The sequence below is a fragment of the Enhydra lutris genome, unplaced genomic scaffold (genome assembly GCF_002288905.1).
Source record: "Enhydra lutris kenyoni isolate GAN:26980312 unplaced genomic scaffold, ASM228890v2 scaffoldscaffold20, whole genome shotgun sequence".
In the NCBI taxonomy this organism is placed as follows: Eukaryota; Metazoa; Chordata; class Mammalia; order Carnivora; family Mustelidae; genus Enhydra; species Enhydra lutris.
In genome coordinates, this window is record NW_019154104.1 from 6,562,800 (window position 1) to 6,582,441 (window position 19,642).

At 41.7% G+C, this 19,642-nt stretch overlaps 1 protein-coding gene across 5 annotated transcripts in view; it reads right to left on the reverse strand.

Annotated features, from left to right (window-relative positions):
• Positions 1 to 12,433: 12,433 nt before the first annotated feature.
• Positions 12,434 to 19,642, reverse strand: part of LOC111148710 (tetratricopeptide repeat domain 8) — a 57,882-nt gene continuing 50,673 nt past the window's right edge. For all 5 annotated transcript variants that reach the window (XM_022505508.1, XM_022505509.1, XM_022505507.1 and 2 more), the window contains 3 exons: positions 19,307 to 19,429; positions 15,077 to 15,160; positions 12,434 to 13,079 (listed from right to left, as the gene is read on the reverse strand). In XM_022505508.1, coding sequence (XP_022361216.1) covers positions 12,963 to 13,079; positions 15,077 to 15,160; positions 19,307 to 19,429 — 324 coding nt within the window. In that variant the 3' untranslated portion in view covers positions 12,434 to 12,962. The remainder of the gene's footprint in view (positions 13,080 to 15,076; positions 15,161 to 19,306; positions 19,430 to 19,642) is intronic.

A 19,642-nucleotide genomic window follows, 5' to 3' on the forward strand; every position in this document is an offset into this window, starting at 1 on the left:
GGAGCCCACGTGTCCACTACAGACAAAGGCGTGGGCCACTATTCACACTGATTCTGCCACACACATAACAGGCCTGAGTCCTCCCAGCAGGCGTCTGTTACTCCTATGTGGACTTCAGTGTAAACATGGCCCCCGGCTGCCTGTGTATTTTTCCTCTGAGTCAGAGCCCTTTATCAAGGGCACAAAAAAAGAAGGGGAGGGGGCGCCTGGGTGGCTCAGTGGGTTAAAGCCTCTGCCTTCGGCTCAGGTCATGATCCTGGGATCCTGGGATCGAGCCCCGCATCGGGCTCTCAGCTCGGCAGGGAGCCTGCTTCCTCCTCTCTCTCTGCCTGCTTCTCTGCCTACTTGTGATCTCTATCTGTCAAATAGATAAATAAAAAATCTTTAAAAAAAAAAAAAAAGAAGGGGAGGAGGAGGTTCATTTTTCCAGACCCTGCAGATTGTGCAGCCCATGCTTTTCCAATCTGCAGAAGGACTTGAGTCTCTCTTTCATGAGAGCATGTCCCCATCCTGACCCACTGTGCCCGGAGCAGCTTTCTACTGCACAAGCCACCAAGACTCTGGTTCTCATGATTTCCTGAACATTCTCTTTCGGAGGGGGCCGGCCCCACTGAAGGTGATGGGAAAGGACAGACTTCATACAGAGAATGAGACCATTAAACCCTGCACACAGGATCCCCTATAGTGGGTTGACTAACATCTTCCAAATACTCATGTCCTCCCAGGACTTCAGAATGTGGCTTATGTGGAAATAGGGTCTTTGCAGATGTAATTTAGTTAAGATGAGGTCATATTAAAGTGGACTTTAAATCCAATAACTGATGTCCTTGTAAGCGAGAGAGGACACCTATAGACACACAGGGAAGGAGCCCATGTGACAGTAAAGGTGAAGTCCAGAGAGACGCAGCGACAAGCCAAGGATTGCTGGCCGCCAAGGAAGAAGCTCTCAGAGTCAGCAGGGCCTTGCCGATATCCTGATTTGGGACTTCTTCCTGCAATGTGGGATTCCCCCAAATAAAAGTATATTTTAAAATAAGACAGCATGGCGCTGGATTTTGTGCCATGACATTGTAGGTCAACAAAGGCTTGGACCATTATGGGAAGCGGAACAGAGGAGAAGGAAGGAGAAGTTGGAGCACACATGGGGTCAGGAGCAGAGCACTGAGCTAGATGTTACCATGTCAGACTGGAGGGTTTTGAATTACCCAGGAAAAGGTTGGAAATATTAAATAGAGGCTTAAGTTGTGGGCGCCTTTTAATAGTAACTACTGAGGCACCGGGGTTGAGGTCCAACTCTTGGTTTGGCTCAGGTCGTAATCTTGGGGTCCTGGGATTGAGCCCCACATTGGGCTACCTGCTCGGCAGATGTCTGCCTCTCCTTCTCCCTCTGCGCCTCCCCCCTGCTCCTGCATTTTGTCTCTGACTGTAAAATGAATGGATAAAATCTTTAAAAAAGGAAGAAGGAAAGAAAAGGAATGTTCTGTGACTCTCCTCCAGGGCCACCTCAAATCCTCGCTGCCTTTCCATTCTGGCACGAGCAGCATTTGAGAGAACCAGGCGAGTGCTGCCTGGCCGAGGGATTTGCTCCTCACTCCCACTGGCTGTGTCAGGGGGGTGGGAACAGGGACATGTTTAAACCACGTCTGCTGGTAAGGAGCAGATGCTTCCAAGAGACATCATGGACTCCACTGGCACCATAAAAATATGTTTATTCCATGCAGTAGGATTGATGCAACTAATATGAGGCTATAAAGATTGTTTCTGTCTTTAAGGCAAATAGAATGGGGCGCTTGGGTGGCTCATCAGTTAAGCATCTCACTTCGGTTCAGGTCATAACCTCAGGATCCTGGGAATCCTTGCCCAGCAGGGAGTCTGCTCGTGCCTCTGCCCCCCCCATTCATGTGCACACATGCTCTCTCAAATAAATAAATAAAATCATTTTTTTAAAAAGCAAACAGAAGACTTTGATTCCCAAATGGTATCTACATAGCAACTTCTAGGATCTTCAGAGTGACTTGCAATTTTTAAAAAAAGCATATGATTCCCTCCATCGTAAATACACCTACACACACACACACAGATACACCAAGAAAATACCCTGCCGAACCCCAAAGGTGTAATCTGTGTGGCACCGTGTGGGCAGAAATGGATGTGTGAGCAAAGTCAGCCCAGAAAGTGTCTCGAAACACTTATTCATCCTCCCACCCCCTTCCAAACACATTGCGTTGAGTTTACAGCTTTGAAAATGTAATTAACACTTTTATTCATGGGAGAGTCGGCCCTGAAATTTTTTTTTAACAGGATGTACTAGAAACAGATTCAAATCTCAATGAGCAATTGTTTACCTGAAGGATAAACTGAGTAGAGCCACTGTTTTCTGGTCTCCTGGGAACCTGGAGACCGTCAAGGGCTTAGATCAACCTTCATTTGAATCCTGCTGTCATCGTTGTCCTATCCCTGCGTCCCATTTGAAAATTAAAGTGCACCGAGTAGAGCTTTAAGCAATAGCACGGTGAAAGCCCAGAAAAGCTATTTGAAAAGATAGAAACTAAAGCTTTTTGGCTCCTGGCTGGGCTAACGTCACCAGCCCCCCTCCCAGTCTGGGGATCTGCTTAGAGCAGTGCCTCTGCCAAGGTGGCTGCTTTCATGATGTGAGCTTAGGGCTGCCGTGGGGCTCCTCCCGCCCTCAAATGTCTCCCATATCATTCTGCCATGATGCCTGAGATCTCATATGAAATTACAAGTATTCTACTCAGGAGGGAGAAACACATAAAGCTGCCAACATTCAAGAGCGATTTTGGCATCCTCTTGAGGGAAGAAGACAGAACTGGCAAATATCGGGGAAGGGATACAAAGGTCTAGAACAGGAGGTGCCCATGGGCAGGGCAGGGGAAAACCCGGAGACCTGAGCAGCAGGAAAGGAGGCGGGCTGAGCCCGGGTGGGAGGGGGAGGGGAGGGAGGCTCTAAACAGGGCAAACTCCACCCACTTAATTCTTCCACCTTGAGCTGAGAAAATAGAAGGATAGTGTGGGTACTGCTGGCGAAACCACAGGCTAAATTATAGACCTTCGCCCTGGAATAGCTGCTTTGTGTGAAAATGTGAGGGACATGTTATTTTTATATTAAAACAAATACATATATGCTTTGGGGTTAGTTGCAAGATCCACGTGGCTATTTTAAAGAGAACAAACCAGAAGGCTCCAGCCTCAAATGTCATGCTCGCTGGGGACCTCTTGGGGTGACTTTCTCATCTCTGCCACCTCGCTGGCCCCTGTTAGTGAATGTCACCATGCACCTGGAAAAGCTGCTAGCTAAAAAGCTTCAAGGACATGAAACTAAGGAGCCTTGTCCTGGGAAATCAAGAACACAGAGCAAGTCATGAGAACTTGTGTTGTTTTCAATGGAAGTTCCCGAGAATTTTTTTTTTTTTTTTCCAATTGACATCCTGTTGGGGGCTATAAAACCAGCCTAAGCCCCCTGTAAGCCTGGCCGGTCAGCATGGAGGGGGTGTACTGCCTCCTGTTTCTGTCAGAGTCATTTGTGAGTTCCTCCCGTTGCCTTTCAAATGAATGAACCTCATCCATGCTTATTCACTGTAACCTAACTAAGATGTGCTCAGTGCTGTTTGAGGTGACTGTGTCCAGTCACAGGACTCCCTAGCCTGGGAAGTTGAACACATTCAGCTTTGCCTTCCAGGGAGTGTCTACGTTATTAGAAGGCTGCCTGGTTGGGAAGGTGGAAATGTACTGGAAGGTGGGAAATAGACGCATTATATCCTCCTTTGGTCTCTTACCAGCTGTGTAGCTGTGGGGGAACCATTTTATGTCTCTGAACTTTGTTTCTCATCTGTAAGATGGGGATCTGAATTGCTGGACCGCCAGGCCCACAGGGCTGCTGACAGTGTCAAAGAAGATCATACAAGCACTTTGTGACCTATAGAACTCATGGAAATAGGACACGGAAGACCTCTCATGTGTGTGAACCATTTGCTCCATCTCATTTTTTTTTTTTTAATTTATTTGACAGAGATCACAAGTAGGCAGAGAGGCAGGCAGAGAGAGAGGAAGGGAAGCAGCTCCCTGCTGAGCAGAGAGCCAGATGTGGGGCTCGATCCCAGGACCCTGGGATCATGACATAAGCCGAAGGCAGAGGCTTTAACCCACTGAGCCACCCGGGCACCCCTGTTCCATCTCATCTTGATGTTTATCGCATTCTTGGGGAGCTCTTTCCTTGTCTTCTACTTTTGCCAGTTCACCTGTTCTTAACTGGCTTAAAGGAGATAGCACACCAAGAGGCTGAGATTCCCAGCTTTTTCAAAAAATAAATAAACCTTTGTAAAAAGGTTTATTTATTTATTTGAGAGAGAGAGAGCATGCAAGAGGGTGGGAGGGTAGAGAGAAGGGAGAGAGAGAAACTCAAGCAGACTCCCCGCTGAGCGTGGAGCCTTATTTTGGGCTCAATCCCAGGACCCTGACATCCCGACCTGAGCCAAAATCAGAAGTCAGCCGCTCAACAGACTGAGCCCTCCAGGTGCCCCTCCTTCCAGCTCTGCATTTTACTATCCAGATGACCTTGGGAATGGTAGGTAATCCCTCTGAGGTTATTGCCAGGAAAATGGGAATCATGTCAGTTAATTTGTAGAGTTGTAAAGATTACAAGCAGTGGGCACCTAATCCATAGTAATGACCTCTCATTATGGTGTTCTCTCTCCCCACCTCTGTTCACAAGTATATCATGAGGCTCTTGAAAGGTAGTCGGAATCTTTCAATTTGAAGTCCTCTCTCCAAAGGATGCTGGAACATCTCCCACTGGAGATTTACTGGAAATCTCTCATTTGAGTTGTAGTAATAGGTAGATTCTTTAATAGATATAAGGCTATCTAGATTATCTATTTCTTCTTGAGGAAACTTCAATAGTTTGTCTTTTGAGGAATTTAAAGGTAAAGGTGCTCTTAGAAACCATTTAGCAGGGCACCTTGGTGGCTTAGTCAGTTAAGTGTCTGACACTTGATTTCCACTGAGGTCATGATCTCAGGGTCATGAGATGGAGTCCGGCATCCAACCCCATGTCAGGCTCTGCACTTAGGAGGGAGCCTGCTTGAGATTCTGCCTCTCCCTCCACCACTTCCTGCCCATACTCTCTCTGTGTCTCTCAAATAAATCAATCTTAAAAAAAAAAAAAAAACACCTAGCAAATTAGTTCTCAAACTTTAGAATACATCAGAGTAACCACCACTTCCCCCTAGACACTAATTCTAATGTTGTAACAAATACTATAATGGAAAAAAACTGTAGCCTGGGGTAAGTATTACTGCTTTTATTTCCCCCAAATTCCTGTCTCATGAAATACAAAAATATCATATAACTAGAAGCCCTGCATTTGTAAAAAGATAGCAATCTTGTTAAGAACACTACTTGTTGCAAACCATGATTAATGAAGCACCATCTGTGATATTCAGTGCGCTACTCACGAGTTGGAGCCATCTAGGCAATTTTTATGCTTTTGAATGCGAATGGGAGGACAAAAGGGTAAATCCACAAAGTGTGGCATATCTGATTGGTTGCATGTACTATGCAGCTGAGAAATTTTTATTTATTATCTAGTATAAGGGTATTCATTTTCACACTCGCTCCAGAAAACTTAATTTAAAATTTATATCCAACTTTATATTCTCCTGCTGATCCTAAACATTGCCTCTACATAAATTCTTTTTTTTTTTTTTTTTTTTTTTGTTTGACAGACAGATCACAAATAGGCAGAGAGTCAGGCAGAAGGGCGGGAGAAGCAGCCCCCCACTGAGCAGAGAGCCCGATGCGGGGCTCGATCACAGGACCCTGGGATCATGACCTGAGCCGAAGGCAGAGGGTTAACCCACTGAGCCACCCAGGTGCCCCCTCTACATCAATTCTTACGAAACACCTGCCTCCTCTTCAACCTGAACTCAGGTAAAGCTTGAACTCCTTAACTGTGGACTCGAAACCTTCTGTTCCAGTTCTTCCTAGGCCTCCAAATTTTGCTTTCATGCCTAGTCTGCTCCTGCTGCTACTGCCCAGCCCCATCCCGACAAATTCATATTCTAGTGGCCTCCAAATGTGTTTTCCCATTAACATTGCCTGGAAGGCGCCTCCCTAGCCTCTCTGTCCTCTGGCTGCTCAGAATCCTTCTTCACCTGACATTCATATAGCATGGTATAGCCTTTCTTATACTTGTAACCGATTCATGTCTTTACATTTAATGTGTGTGGTTTTTTTTAGAATATTTTATTTATTTATTTGACAGAGAGAGATCACAAGTAGATAGAGAGGCAGGCAGAGAGAGAGAGAGGGAAGCCGGCCCCCTGCTGAGCAGAGAGCCAGATGCGGGATTCGATCCCAGGACCCTGAGATCATGACCTGAGCCGAAGGCAGCGGCCCAACCCACTGAACCACCCAGGCGCCCCTAATGTGTTTTTTGTAGGTAGTTTGTATCTGGGTCTTTCTTTCTTTCTTTCTTTTTTTTTTTTTTTTGCCAGTCTGAAAATCTCTGCCTTTTAACTGGGGATAACCATATTTCATTTAGGCCAGACTATGGACTGAATTGTGCCCTCCCAAATTCATCCGTGAAGCCCTAACCCCCTGATAGGACTACATTCGGAGACAGAGCCTTAAAGAGGTCATAAAGGCAAAATGAGCTCATAAGGTTGAGACCTTAATTCAATACAGCTAGTGCCCTTATAAAACAAGAAAAACACAGCAGAACTCTCTTTCTCTCTGTCACACGAGATCCCAACAAGAAGGCAGCCATCTACAAGTCAGGAAGAGAGCTCTCACCAGGAACGAAATTGGCTGACACCTTGGTCATGGACTTCCCAGGCTCCATAACTGTAAGAAAATAAATTTCTGTTGTTTAAGCCACCGCATCTGTGGTGGGCTTATTACGGCAGCCCTCGCTGAGACAGGCCATTTACATTTAATACAATTATGGATATGGTTAAGTTTAAATCGACCATACTGTTTGTTTTCAGTTTGCTCCATCTCTTCTTTGCTCCCTTTTCCCTCTTTTTCGTCTTCCTTTGTCACCTGCATGGTACAGACACGCTGCTGTGGGACTTCAGAGGTAGGGGACGTTTATTGGGCCCAATCAGGGTGTGCTTCCTGAGGGAGCTGGTTCTGAAGGAATCCTAAGCTTTCATACAGTTATTCTCATAATATGCTGAGAACTAGTAATTATGTTTGGTGGCATAAAGGGAAGGTGGGAAAAGTGTGGAATTCCAAGTAGATTTGAACCTGACCCCAGGACACTGCAAAGAACTGAGAGAGTTCAATTTATAACAAAAATCCATTTGCCTTTACGTGCTATACATAGTTCTTGAAATTTTTGGAAATTAGTAACTCGGCCAACACATAACTTTGAAAGTCTTTTCTTGGGCAGAAAATGTGCTTCTCTAACTTTTCCTGTATTTACTCCGCCAATGGCATCCAAAATTCTTTCTTGCACCTGGTTTTTATCTATACCTGTTTTCCACAGAAAAGAAAAAAAATACAATACAGGAGGTAGCTCTAAGATATAAAACTAGTGAGAATAAGCACTTCCGATAGGAAAAATTTCCACATGTCTGATCTGGGAGGATAGGCTTTTAAAATGCAAAACGTCATCATTTCATAATACAAAACATTAAAACTTCCATTACGTTTTTAAAGTGTTTTAATTGAAGTTTAACTGATACAGAACATATTAGTTTCAGACATACAACACGATGATTTGATATATGTACATGTGACAAAATGATCACCACGATAAGGAGTTTACATCTATCACCTCACATAGTAACAATATTTTTTCAGTGATGAAGACTTTAAAGATCTACTCTTTTTAGTAACTTTCAAATATACAACGCAGCATTACTACAGTGGACAGTTAGGTTCCTTCCATGTCTTGGCTATTGCAAATAATGCTGCAATGAACATGAGGGTACAAGAGTACTTTTCAAGATAGGTTTTTTTTTTTTAAAGATTTTATTTATTTATTTATTTGACAGAGATCACAAGCAAGCAGAGAGGCAGGCAGAGAGAGGGGAGGGGGAGCTGGCTCCCGGCTGAGCAGAGAGCCTGATGTGGAGCTCATCCCATAAATGGACTGTCTGGATCATATGACAGTTCTATTTTTAATTTTCTGAGAACCCTCCATACTATTTTCCATAGTGGCTGCACCAATTTACATTCTCACCAACAGTGCACGAGAGTTCCCTTCTCTCCTCATCCTCGCTTGACACTTGGTATTTCTCATCCTATAATAATAGCCATTCTATAGCCATTAATAATATTATTACTATTAATAATAGCCAATAATAGCCATTCTAACATGTATGGGATAATCTCTCATTGCGGTTTTGATTTGCATTGCCCTGGCGATTAGTGATATTGAGTACCTTTTCATGTACCTGTTGGCCATCTGTTTATCTTCCATGTAAAAATGTCTCTTTAGGTTGTCCGCCCATTTTTTATCAGATTTATTTTTGCTATTGTGTTGTATGAGTTATGTATTTTGAATATTAACCCCATATTAGATATAGGATTTGCAAATATTTTTTCCTGTTATGTAGGTTGCTTTTTCATTTTGTGGATCATTTTCTTTGCTGTGCCAAAGCTTTTTAGTTTGATGTAGTCCCACTGGTTTATTTTTCTTCAATTGCCTATGCTTTTGGTGTCAGGTGCAAAAAATTGCCAAAACCAATGTCAAAGAGCTTACTGCCTATGTTTTTTTTTTTTTTCCTTGAAGTTTTATCGTTTCAGATATTCAAGTGCTCTGCTCTGACTTGATTTTTATGCATGGGGTACAGTAGTGTTCTAGTTTCATTCATGGATGTGGCTGTTAAATTTTCCCAGCACCATTTATTTGAGACTGTCCTTTCCCCCTTTTTCTTATTGCTTTCCATTGATCTGTGTAGCCATTTTTATGCCAACACCGTACTGTTTTGATGACAGCTTTGTAATATAGTTTGAACTCAGGATGCATTACACCTACAGTTTTGTTATTCTTTTTCAAGATTGATTTAACTTCTCAGGCTCTTTTGTGGTTCCAAATCTTAAGATTTTTTTTTTATTTTTGTGGAAAAAATGTCATTGGAAATTTGATAGGGATTGCATTGAATTTGTAGATTGCTTTGGATAGCATGGGTATTTTAACAATATTCCAATTCATGAGCACAAAATATCTTTCTACTTATTTACATCTTCAATGTCTTTCATGAATGTCTTGTAGTTTTCTTTCTTTTTTTTTTTAAAGATTTATATTTATTTGACAGACAGAAATCACAAGGAGGCAGAGAGGCAGGCAGAGAGAGAGGAGGAAGCAGGCTCCCCGCTGAGCAGAGAGCCCGATGTGGGACTCGATCCCAGGACCCTGGGATCATGACCCGAGCCGAAGGCAGAGGCTTTAACCCACTGAGCCACCCAGGCGCCCCTCTTGTAGTTTTCTTATAGTTTCAGTATACAGGTCTTTTAAAATTGATTATAATTATGGTTGCCCAACTGTAAATATATTAAAAACTATCAAATGGTACACTTTATTTAAGACCTTATTCATTTCTTTGTCAGTAAGAGAGAGAGCACAAGCAGAGGGAGCAGCAGGCAGAGGGAGGAGGAGACTCCCCGCTGAGCAAGGAGCCCGATGCGGGGCTCGATCCCATGACGCTGGGATCATGAGCTGAGCTGAAGGTAGACGCTCAACTGACTGAGCCACCCAGGCATCCCAAATGGTACACTTTAAAAGAGAGAATTGTGTGGTATATAAAAAATATCAAAAACTGTTATGTTAAAACAAAAAAATCTTTTGGATTTGCTAAATGGGAGTTATTAACAACCTCAATGGGAGGAGTTCCAGCAGCAATTGGAGTTGAAGCCAGACTGAAAAGGGCCATGGAACAAGTGAAATGAAGTACGCAACAAACATCACCTGCTCTTTCAAGATGTTATGACAAAGGAGATAGGGTAGTGCTTGAAAGGGAGAAGCTATAAAGGGACCGCGATTTTAGAAAAAGAGAGAAACCATCCTGTAAAGAAGGAAAACAAGCTGTTCCATCAGAGCGGCCTGTGAGGTGTGAGGCGTCGGCTGATGTGGAATCTTGGAGCCCACAGAAACTTGAGTTTCAAATACTGGAGAAGGGTCTGCTTTATCTAAATACAAGAAAAAACACCTGTCTTCCTAAAATGTGTCTAAGTTTGGCCTTTTCTTCCCTGAGATAAAGTGGTGGTTTTCTCCAAGAGCTTTGTTCTTTACACTCCACTAAGAAATTACTCCTGACGAGTCAGGATTCGGGGACAGGGAAGGGTCACAGTGCAGGAAATAGTATAGTCCCCCACGATTATAATTCAACCTTTAGTAATCTTTGTTCCTTCATCTCAAGAATTTGGCTTTAATATCAAGGATATGAAATCACAGCATCTCTCAGAAATGTTAATTTTTTAGTCAGCCAAAAATAGGATGAATGCCGTCTGCGTGGAAAGATGTAGAACTGCCGTAGTTTTCAAATTGCTGAATCAAATTTTTCCCCTAATATCTGAGCCTCGATAACCATTTTGGGAGTCTGGAACATATCCGCAGACCATTCCCATTTATCTGTCTCCTGGAACTTAAAACTATCCAGTAATGGCTTTTTAACTCTACTCCATTTCTGGGTTCATTATTTTCCAGTGTTGGGTCCTACCACAGTATTTCGGAAATCTTTGTTTTTCAAAATACTTAAACTCAACCCCAGCTGAAAGCTTTTGATAGGAATCCCTCATGTTAAGGAAGAGTTAGTGGTGGAAACCACATTAAAAGTGTAGTGATGTGCTCTCTTTATGAATTTTATCTCTAGGCCATAAATGATGTTGGGTGCTTTGATGCTGGGACATGTCATTTGGAAACGTAACAGAGCAATGAGAACCATAGAGGACTGGTTCGGACGTGACCTACTTGGGAAGGAAGACCTTCAAACCCCAGCAATTACTGTGTTGGCTGGGGTCTTGCCAGGTCTTCTTTTCATCAGTGGGAAGCTCAATGATGTTGATTTTGGTGGAGGAATTTCTAACTCGAACTTAAGCCAGGGCAGAAGACAACTGGTAACCTTCCTTCTACGGAAATGTTGGCACCAAAGCCAGAGACGCGTTCCAGAAATAACTATTACAAAGATGTATCTAGCTCTGGCTGCACGGTGTACTTTTCTGCCCTCGTTCCTCCGGGAGCCGTCCTGACTCATTCTTTGCATTGCTCTTCACACTGAATTAACATAAACTCCAGACAAAAATAGCTCCATGTTACCTTAGGAATACTGACTCATTTATTTTTTGCTGTGTTAATATTCCCATACTATCCAGTTTTATTAATGCGTAGAACATTCATTTGAAATGGGCGTAGCTTTATTTACAGGAGAAACCCTGAGGTGATCTCTCAGGAGGGCTAAGAGCACATCCTCAGGGGGCCCACATTATCTGCATTTGAATCCCAGCTCTGCCACTTACACGCTATATAACCCTTTATAACCCTGAGCAAGTTCCTTGACTTCTCTGTGCCTCATTTTTCTACCAAGGAAGACAGGAGTAACAGTACCTTCTAGGACGGCAGCGGGAATCAAAGGAATAATCCCCATCGAGCGCTTAGAACCGTACTGGGCACGTACAACACCCTCCATAAATGCAAGCTGCTGTTAGCGCTTATTTTAGCTTAAATGATTCACATGACAAAATTTCAACCTAAATATTGAATACAGTATTAGGACATTGGATGGCACTTGAGGAAATTCTCATAAGCTAAAAAGCTAAGGACTAGCACGTCCCGGAGAAGCAGGAAAAGGGAGAGCACAAGAACAAGGTCTTGGGTTCTAGTTGTGACCGTACCACCGCCCGGCAGTGCGACCCCAGGCCTGGCTTTGGTCATCTGTGCCACAAAGACCTTCGACTACACATCCTCTGAAGTCCCTGCCCTTATTCCTCGAACTCCCAGCTTTTTCAGCTAATCTGAACAGAAACAAGTATCTGTAAAATAGTTTTCATGACATTAAAAACTGAAAGAATAACAGTGAGGGGTCTCACAGTCCTAAATCTGAATGAGTGGCTTTGTCCCTTTGACATGTTTCCTTGTGTGAACGCATGGATGAGAATTCCACTAAATATGGGAGGAGACGAGTTCAAGAGTCTTTCCAGGATTTTGCAGTGCAGGGTCCTGGGATCTGGCCTAACCTCCAGGCTGACCGCAGGTGGGGCTCTGGGCTTGTGACTCTGTTTCTAATACTGATAGTCTTATATTGATAATACGATAGTCCGTAAATAGCTTCTCAGGGAAATACAAAGTTGGTGGCACATCAAGTAAAATTAAAATAACGACTTGATTTCTAAGGTCACAGGACTTCTGAAAAACTTCTTTTAGCTGAGATGTCTAAAATAAAAACTCATGAAGAATGACAATATTGGTGTATTACACACTGATTTATTTTAAAGCATAGTATATAAGAAAATGTGTAGTGTCTTGTAAAGCCTTTGAGAAATAGTTTTAAGTACAATTTTTAAGTTCTAAATAAAGTCTCTAACTGGGATGAATATACACATTTTTACCCAAAGAAGTGTGATCTTTATGGTGACTTCAGACCTCTGAAGCTACATGTTAGCTAATGGCCAGCTTAACATTAAAAATATGCATTTGTAAAAATTTGAGGAAATTCATGAAAATGTTTTGTAAACATTTTTATAAACATCTACCAAATAATGTGGGAGAAGTTTTCACGATCTATTTACAAACATGAAATCCTATCTTTTATAATACTATACAAGTTATTATTATAAAGTTTGCTTATGAATTCTTATGTAAACTCCCTTATGTCCTCTTCACTAGTATTAAGCACAGGTCTGTATAGCATGCATATATATATATAAACATACTATTTCCGTTGTGTAATGCCCCCTCATATATATCCTATGCCCAAGAATAAACTTGGTCTGTGGGACAGTCAGAGCATAGCAAAATGCTGCTTTAGCTGTTTAATTAAGTGTTGGGTATCCACATGATCTGGAAATGCTGCTTCTGACTTTTGAGCAGCAACATAGCTTCTCTGCAGATCTCCAATCTGTAAGAAATACCAGAATAAGACCACAGGATGAGACCAGGAAAAAAATGAGTAAGAAAGTTAAAAAAAAAAAAAAAGTACTACCTTACACTGTAGAAAATTAAAGGATTTAAGGGTAAATTGCTTGGATTATGCCACTTTGATTTTAGAATTCTTTCACCTAGATTACAATTTAATCTTGAAAAACAGGAGAGAAATAAAATAATCAATTACACAAATAATTTCTGCTCCACTACAGCTGTCTCGTTACGAATTCATAAACCTTGTTTTCTTTTCCTGTCACAGGTAGTATTATAAAAATAAGATAACATTTGCATTCTACAACAGCCAGCTCTGTATAGTTTCCAAAAGCCCTTGGACAACTATTTGTAACGTGCCATAAAGACACTGTGGTTAGGGCATTATCTTTTAGACAGAAAATTCAAGCAAAAACGATTGTACATAAGATAAAATAACATGCTCAGGGAGGTTTTAAACAGAGCTAGCCGAGTAATGTGGGAGAAGATATCTGTCTTTAGAAGTTTATTAAGGGTATCTGATTTTCAATAAAGCTGGTGTTAAAGTCCAGTCCCAGAGAAAAGCACACAGTATCTGGATCCATCTGAATAGATCTGGATTCACGCATATGTTTATAAAAAGCGAGAGCGTTTAGTATGTGCGCACACACAAAACCTATATAATTCAATTCTGGCAGGGCTTTTTGGTTTGTTTTGAAACACATAGTACATATTAAAAACGTAAATTTCTTTTTTTAAAAACTCATAGCATTTCTTTTTAACATACCATTTTATTTTATTGAAAATACAGCATTTTGCTTAAAGAAATATCTCATTTGAGTTATATGTTATTAAAATGTGATAAAGTGAAAAACAGTTATCAAGTCTTTGTGATTTAAGTAAATGGCCATGCAGGGCAATGGAAAATGCATGGGGATTGTCGGGTGCTGGGTATAAATTCTGACCCTGCCATGGCCATGCGACTCTAGGGGAGCCTTTGAAGCTCGACCAGCCTTGGGTTCCATTAGAACGTAAGCTGCATGAGGTAGAGGTTTTGTTTTATTCACAGCTGACATCCTTTGTGTTGACAACAGTGCTAGGCACAGAGCAGAGGCTCAATAAATGAAACATCAGTTGTATGAAAAAACGAATCAGGAAGGCCGACCTACATGACAGCTTGTTGGGAGAATCAGAGAGGGTGTGTAGAGTCCCAGGAACAGTGGCTGGCACTTGACAAGCCCTCAAAAATGACAACTTAGAAATGACTGCTTGGTTCTAAAGCAGAAATGAAAGTGAGGATGGCTTTGTGTTTGTGCTTTGAAAAATGACCTTTTCATAATGTCTTCTGAGTGTCTTTACATCAGCAAATACTTTTAGCCATTTCCTTACCCTTCAAACTTACTTTCCATGTTAAAGGAAGATTTCTCAGTAAAAATTAGTTATTAGATACCTTTTATTGTTGTTCTTACTGAAAATGGTGTGATTCCTTTTAGCTCTTGCATATTAACTGACTTGTAACATAGTATTAACAGTTGTATTTTTCCCACATTGTTCGTAGCTAAGATAGCTTTCACTTATATCCCTAATTTTATAGCAATTATGCCAGAGCCTTGATGGCAACATGGTCTACAATAAAATACAAGATTTCTTTGCTATAAAACCCAATTACTAAATCCTTCCTCAACCAGGAGTTACTTAGGGCGTATTTTTTTCAGGCCTAAATGTCATATTTTAAAAATAAAATAATTCTGCAATTGATAACAATCTATAAAGCAATCTATAATAGTAAGTTTAGTCCATATTCAGTGATAAATTTCTTTAAAGTTTATTAAACTGTCTCTTGAAGTGAAAGACAGGTGCATACAATATTTAAAAAATCATTTCTTTCAAAACATCATTATAATTTCCTTATTTATCTTTCTCCTTACTTATCTGTACTTTTTTTTAAAACCCAGGGAAGAAAAAGAAACAGACTGGATGATGAGTCGATAAAGAGAATACCTTGTCAGAGACCGCTGCAAAATTAAAATGTGGCTCGTACATATGGGGTCCCAAGGATGACGCGGTTTGTAACAGTGCTCTTGCCTGTATTAAAAAAAAAAAAAAAAACCGGGGTGGGGGGAGAAAACCAAAAGTACATGAGCATCTATCAGCACTATATTTGTGATTTGTTTTGTTTTGCTTTTGGTAAAAGAATCCTTTACCCGAGATAGGACCGTAATAGGGGCGCCTGGTTGGCTCAGTCGTTAAGCATCAGCCTTCAGCTCAGGTCATGATATCAGGGTCCTGGGATCCAGCCCCACATTGGGCTCCCTGCTCAGCAGGAAGCCTGCTTCTCCCTCTCCCACTCCCCCTGCTTGTGTTCCCTCTCTCGCTGTGTCTCTGTCAAATAAATAAATAAAATCTTAAAAAAAAAAAAGACCTTAATAAACGTGATCCTGTGAGAAATACAGGTGACATTCCTTGTGAAATATGACTTACTGAAATACAATTAATACTTACATCTTGCCAAAATTAATGATAAAACTGCTTCAAAATATGAAGCAAATTAAGAGTAGATTTAAAGTCGAGAACCACAGTTCTTAATGAAGTTTATATTTCAATATGACAAATCAAAATATAATCCTCTCAATGCTAAAAAAAAAGTCTTATTAACCTAGCTTTTATTGCTGATTGATTTCTTAGCCTTCTAATTACCTGTTCTCTAATGCTATAATAACAACAATAAAAAAAACCATAGTAAATTTCCAAGCCCCCAGTTCAGTGCTGGAAGACAGAGATAAGTGTTTATAACAGTGCTGACCTCAAAATAACAAGTGACTGAAACTGAAAATGACAAGCTTTTTGTTCTTTCAAGTACTCAAAAAACAAAATTTGCATCCCCTATAGGCTCAAAGGATAGTTAGGACCACAAACTCACCATTCCAAGTTGCTGAGCACCCCTCCAGTTTGTAACTAAACCCAAAACCTCCATCAATGACCCGTGGACATATCTTTTTTTTGTTTAATGGGAAATAACATATGGGATGGTAGATATTGATTTTTTTTTATGATTAGCTATTTTTGTTTTAATCAAGGTATAATTTTAATAATAAAAAAAGGTTAGTAGCATGAAAACTTTCACCAAAACCTTTCAAATCAGTTCATAGTAGAGCAGATGTACTAAGTAGGAAACAAAATCACCAACATGGGAACAGAGAAAACTCCCAAAAACACTTGTTCCATCACAGAACAAGTTCCCATTTTACTTTATTTATTTTTGTTTGTTTTTAATTAATTATTTTTATGAACATATAATGTATTATTTGCCCCAGGGGCACAGGTCTGTGAATTGTCAGGCTGACACACTTCACAGCACTCGCCATATAAGTTCCCATTTTAGAGTACAGTCGACCCTTGAACAGCACAGGTTTGAACTGCATGGGTCCACTTAGGCATCGATTTTTTCAATAAATATAGTACTGTAAATGTACTTTATCTTCGTTATGATTTTCTTAATCACTTCTTATTTTCTCTAGCTTACTTTATTGTAGAATACAGTATACGTACATATGACATAAAATATGTCTTAATTGACTGTGTACATTCTTGGTAAGGCTTCTAGTCAACAGTGGGCTCTTAGTAGTTAAGTTTTGGAGGGTTTGAAAGTAATACTTAGATTTTCCACTACATAGAGGATCAGCACAGCACCCCTAATTCTGAATTGCTCAAGAGGCCCTGTAGTTAGTTTTGTTTTGTTTTTTTTAAGATTTTATTTATTTATTTGACAGAGATCACAAGTAGGCAGTGAGGCAGGCAGAGAGGGAGAGGAGAAAGCAGGCTCCCTGCGGAGCAGAGAGCCCGATGTGGGGCTCAATCCCAGGACCCTGGGATCATGACCTGAGCCAAAGGCAGAGGCTTTAACCCACTGAGCCACCCAGGCGCGCCCCCTGTAGTTAGTTTTTGTCTCTAAAATACTAACCCATCTTATTTGTGGGAATTTGTGAAACACAGGCAACATCCAAGGATGCTTCTTTCCTTGTTGTATTACAAGTTAATCACGGTGCTCAGGAGACCAGCTGGGAGATTAACACTATGTCTGCAGGTAAAGTTACTTACCTTTCTTGAGTCCCTGTTTCTTCATCTTTAAAGTCTGGTATGTAGTACTTATCTCTCCTTGATTGTCATTAATATTGTAGGAGGATATTTAGCATTTTAAACTTTTTAAATAATATAATGTATTAAGCATCTATGTGTGCTCAGTACGAGGCTACCATGCCCAGTGCTTTCCGTGCATGATCTGCTCATCCTCCCAGAAGACTTTCAGGTACTGCTGTTACCTCACTGTCTGTGCTGTCCATTCGCTTCACAACTACACACTCACTACGCATCACATGCCAGGCACTGTTTTGTTTTTTATTAACATATAATGTATTATTAGCCCCAGGGATACAGGTCTGTGAATGGTCAGGCTTACACACTTCACAGCACTCACCATATCACATACCCTCCCCAATGTCCATCACCCGGCCACCCTATCCCCACCCCCACCCCCACCCCCAGCAACCCTCAGTTTGTTCTGTGAGATTAAGAATCTCTTATGGTTTGTCTCCCCCCCGATCCCATCTTGTTTCATTTATTCCTTCCCTACCCCTCAAACCCCCCATGTTGCCTCTCAACTTCCTCATATCAGGGAGATCATATGATAATTGCCTTTCTCTGATTGACTTATTTCGCTCAGCATAATACCCTCTAATTCCATCCACATCATTGCAAATGGCAAGATTCCATCTTTTGATGGCTGCATAGTATTCCATGGTACATATATACCACATCTTCTTTATCCATTCATCTGTTGATGGACATCTAGGTTCTTTCCATAGTTTGGCTATTGTGGACATTGCTGCTATAAACATTCGGGTGCACGTGCCCCTTCAGATCACTACATTTGTATCTTTAGGGTAAACACCCAGTAGGCCAGGCACTGTTTTGATGCTAAAAATACAGCAGTTGGAAGACAAAGAAGGTCCCTATTTTCACATGGCGGCCATGCTCCATTCTACATATAAATATGAACATATCTGATAAAATAAGTATTTTGAGGGAAAAAAATAGGAGGAGATGTGATACTGCCTGAGGGCTCCTTTAAACTGACATCTGAGATGACCTTTCTTAGGAGGTAGTGATTAAGCTAAGACCCGACTGACGAAAAGAAAAGTCACGGCAGGATCTGAAAGAACATCCCAAAGGCTGTAAACTAAGAACAGGGACAGCGTATTTGCAGAGTCCGAAATTCGGTGTGAAGGGAGAAGTGATGAAAGATGGGGTCTGAGGGAGAGCCAGAGGCCGGATTATGTGGGACCCTGTAGGCCAAGATCTGAATCCACATTTCATGCCAAGTGAAAAGGAAAGACTGTGGAGAATGCTGAGCAAAGTAGTGATAAAAGCATTCTTGTTTTTTTGTTTTGTATTTTTTAAATCCCTTCCACTGTTGTGAGGAGGGCGTGGTCTAGGGTACAACTATTTGCTCATAAGTAGAGACAAAAAGACCAGCAAGGAGACTGTTGTCGTAGAGTCCAGGCAAAAGAGGAGGGCAGTCTGGAGAAGGGTGGCGGAGGCGGGGAAAAGTAGCCAGGTCTGGGATGGGGCTTGAAGGTAAAACTTGGCAGGGCCTGTCGAACGCCAGGAGCCTGGGGTGGCAGCAAGAAGCCACTAGGACAGACAGGTTTCAAGGGTGGCTCCTAGGCTTTTGGCTGGACCACCCTGCTGGTGGACGGGGGACTGGGAACCATGAACCGTTCACTAAGGCCAGGAAGACTAGGGAGGTACAGATTTGTCCTGATAAAACTAAAAGTTAGGGGAAAATAGAAAGGTTAAGTAACTTGTCCAAAGTCACATCACTAATATGTGACAGAGCCGGGATTCAAATCCAGTCAGTCAATCTCTAGAGCTCATTTTTTGACTGTAGCATGTAGGGGTGGCCTGGGCGGTTCAGTGGGTTAAGCAACCGACTGTTGATTTTGGGTCAGGTCCTGATCTCAGGGTCCTGGGATCGGGCCCAGGCTCTGCACTCAGCAGGGACTCTGCTTGGGATTCTCTGTCTCTCCCTTTGCTCCCTCCCATTCATGACCTCTCTCTCTCAAATAAATAAATCTTTAAAAATAAATGAACTGCAGCATATAAAGACAGCTACACATGAGAGCTCTTCTTTGAAGAAAGCAGATTGTCCACAGAATCACAGTACTCACTGACCTGCTCAACGTGGCCCTTCCGCATCTCCAGCACGGCCAGGTTGTTGTAGGCCTCGGCGTGGTGGTTGTTGTTGACCAGAGCGAGCCGGAAGCACTGATGGGCCAAGTTCATGTCTCCTATGCCCTTGAACAGAAAAGCAGGTATTCGCACACACAGCTCCATACTTTTACACCCACCATCTCCTCCCTTCTTTCCTTGTGGTGTCTCTTCTGCTACCAAGCAACAAGTACCGATCATAATCAAGTGTGAATTGTACATATGAGGATCCAACCTGAGAAAATGAGTTCTAGGGTGACTCTGAGAAATCACACAGTTGCTACAGAAGACCGTAACCAA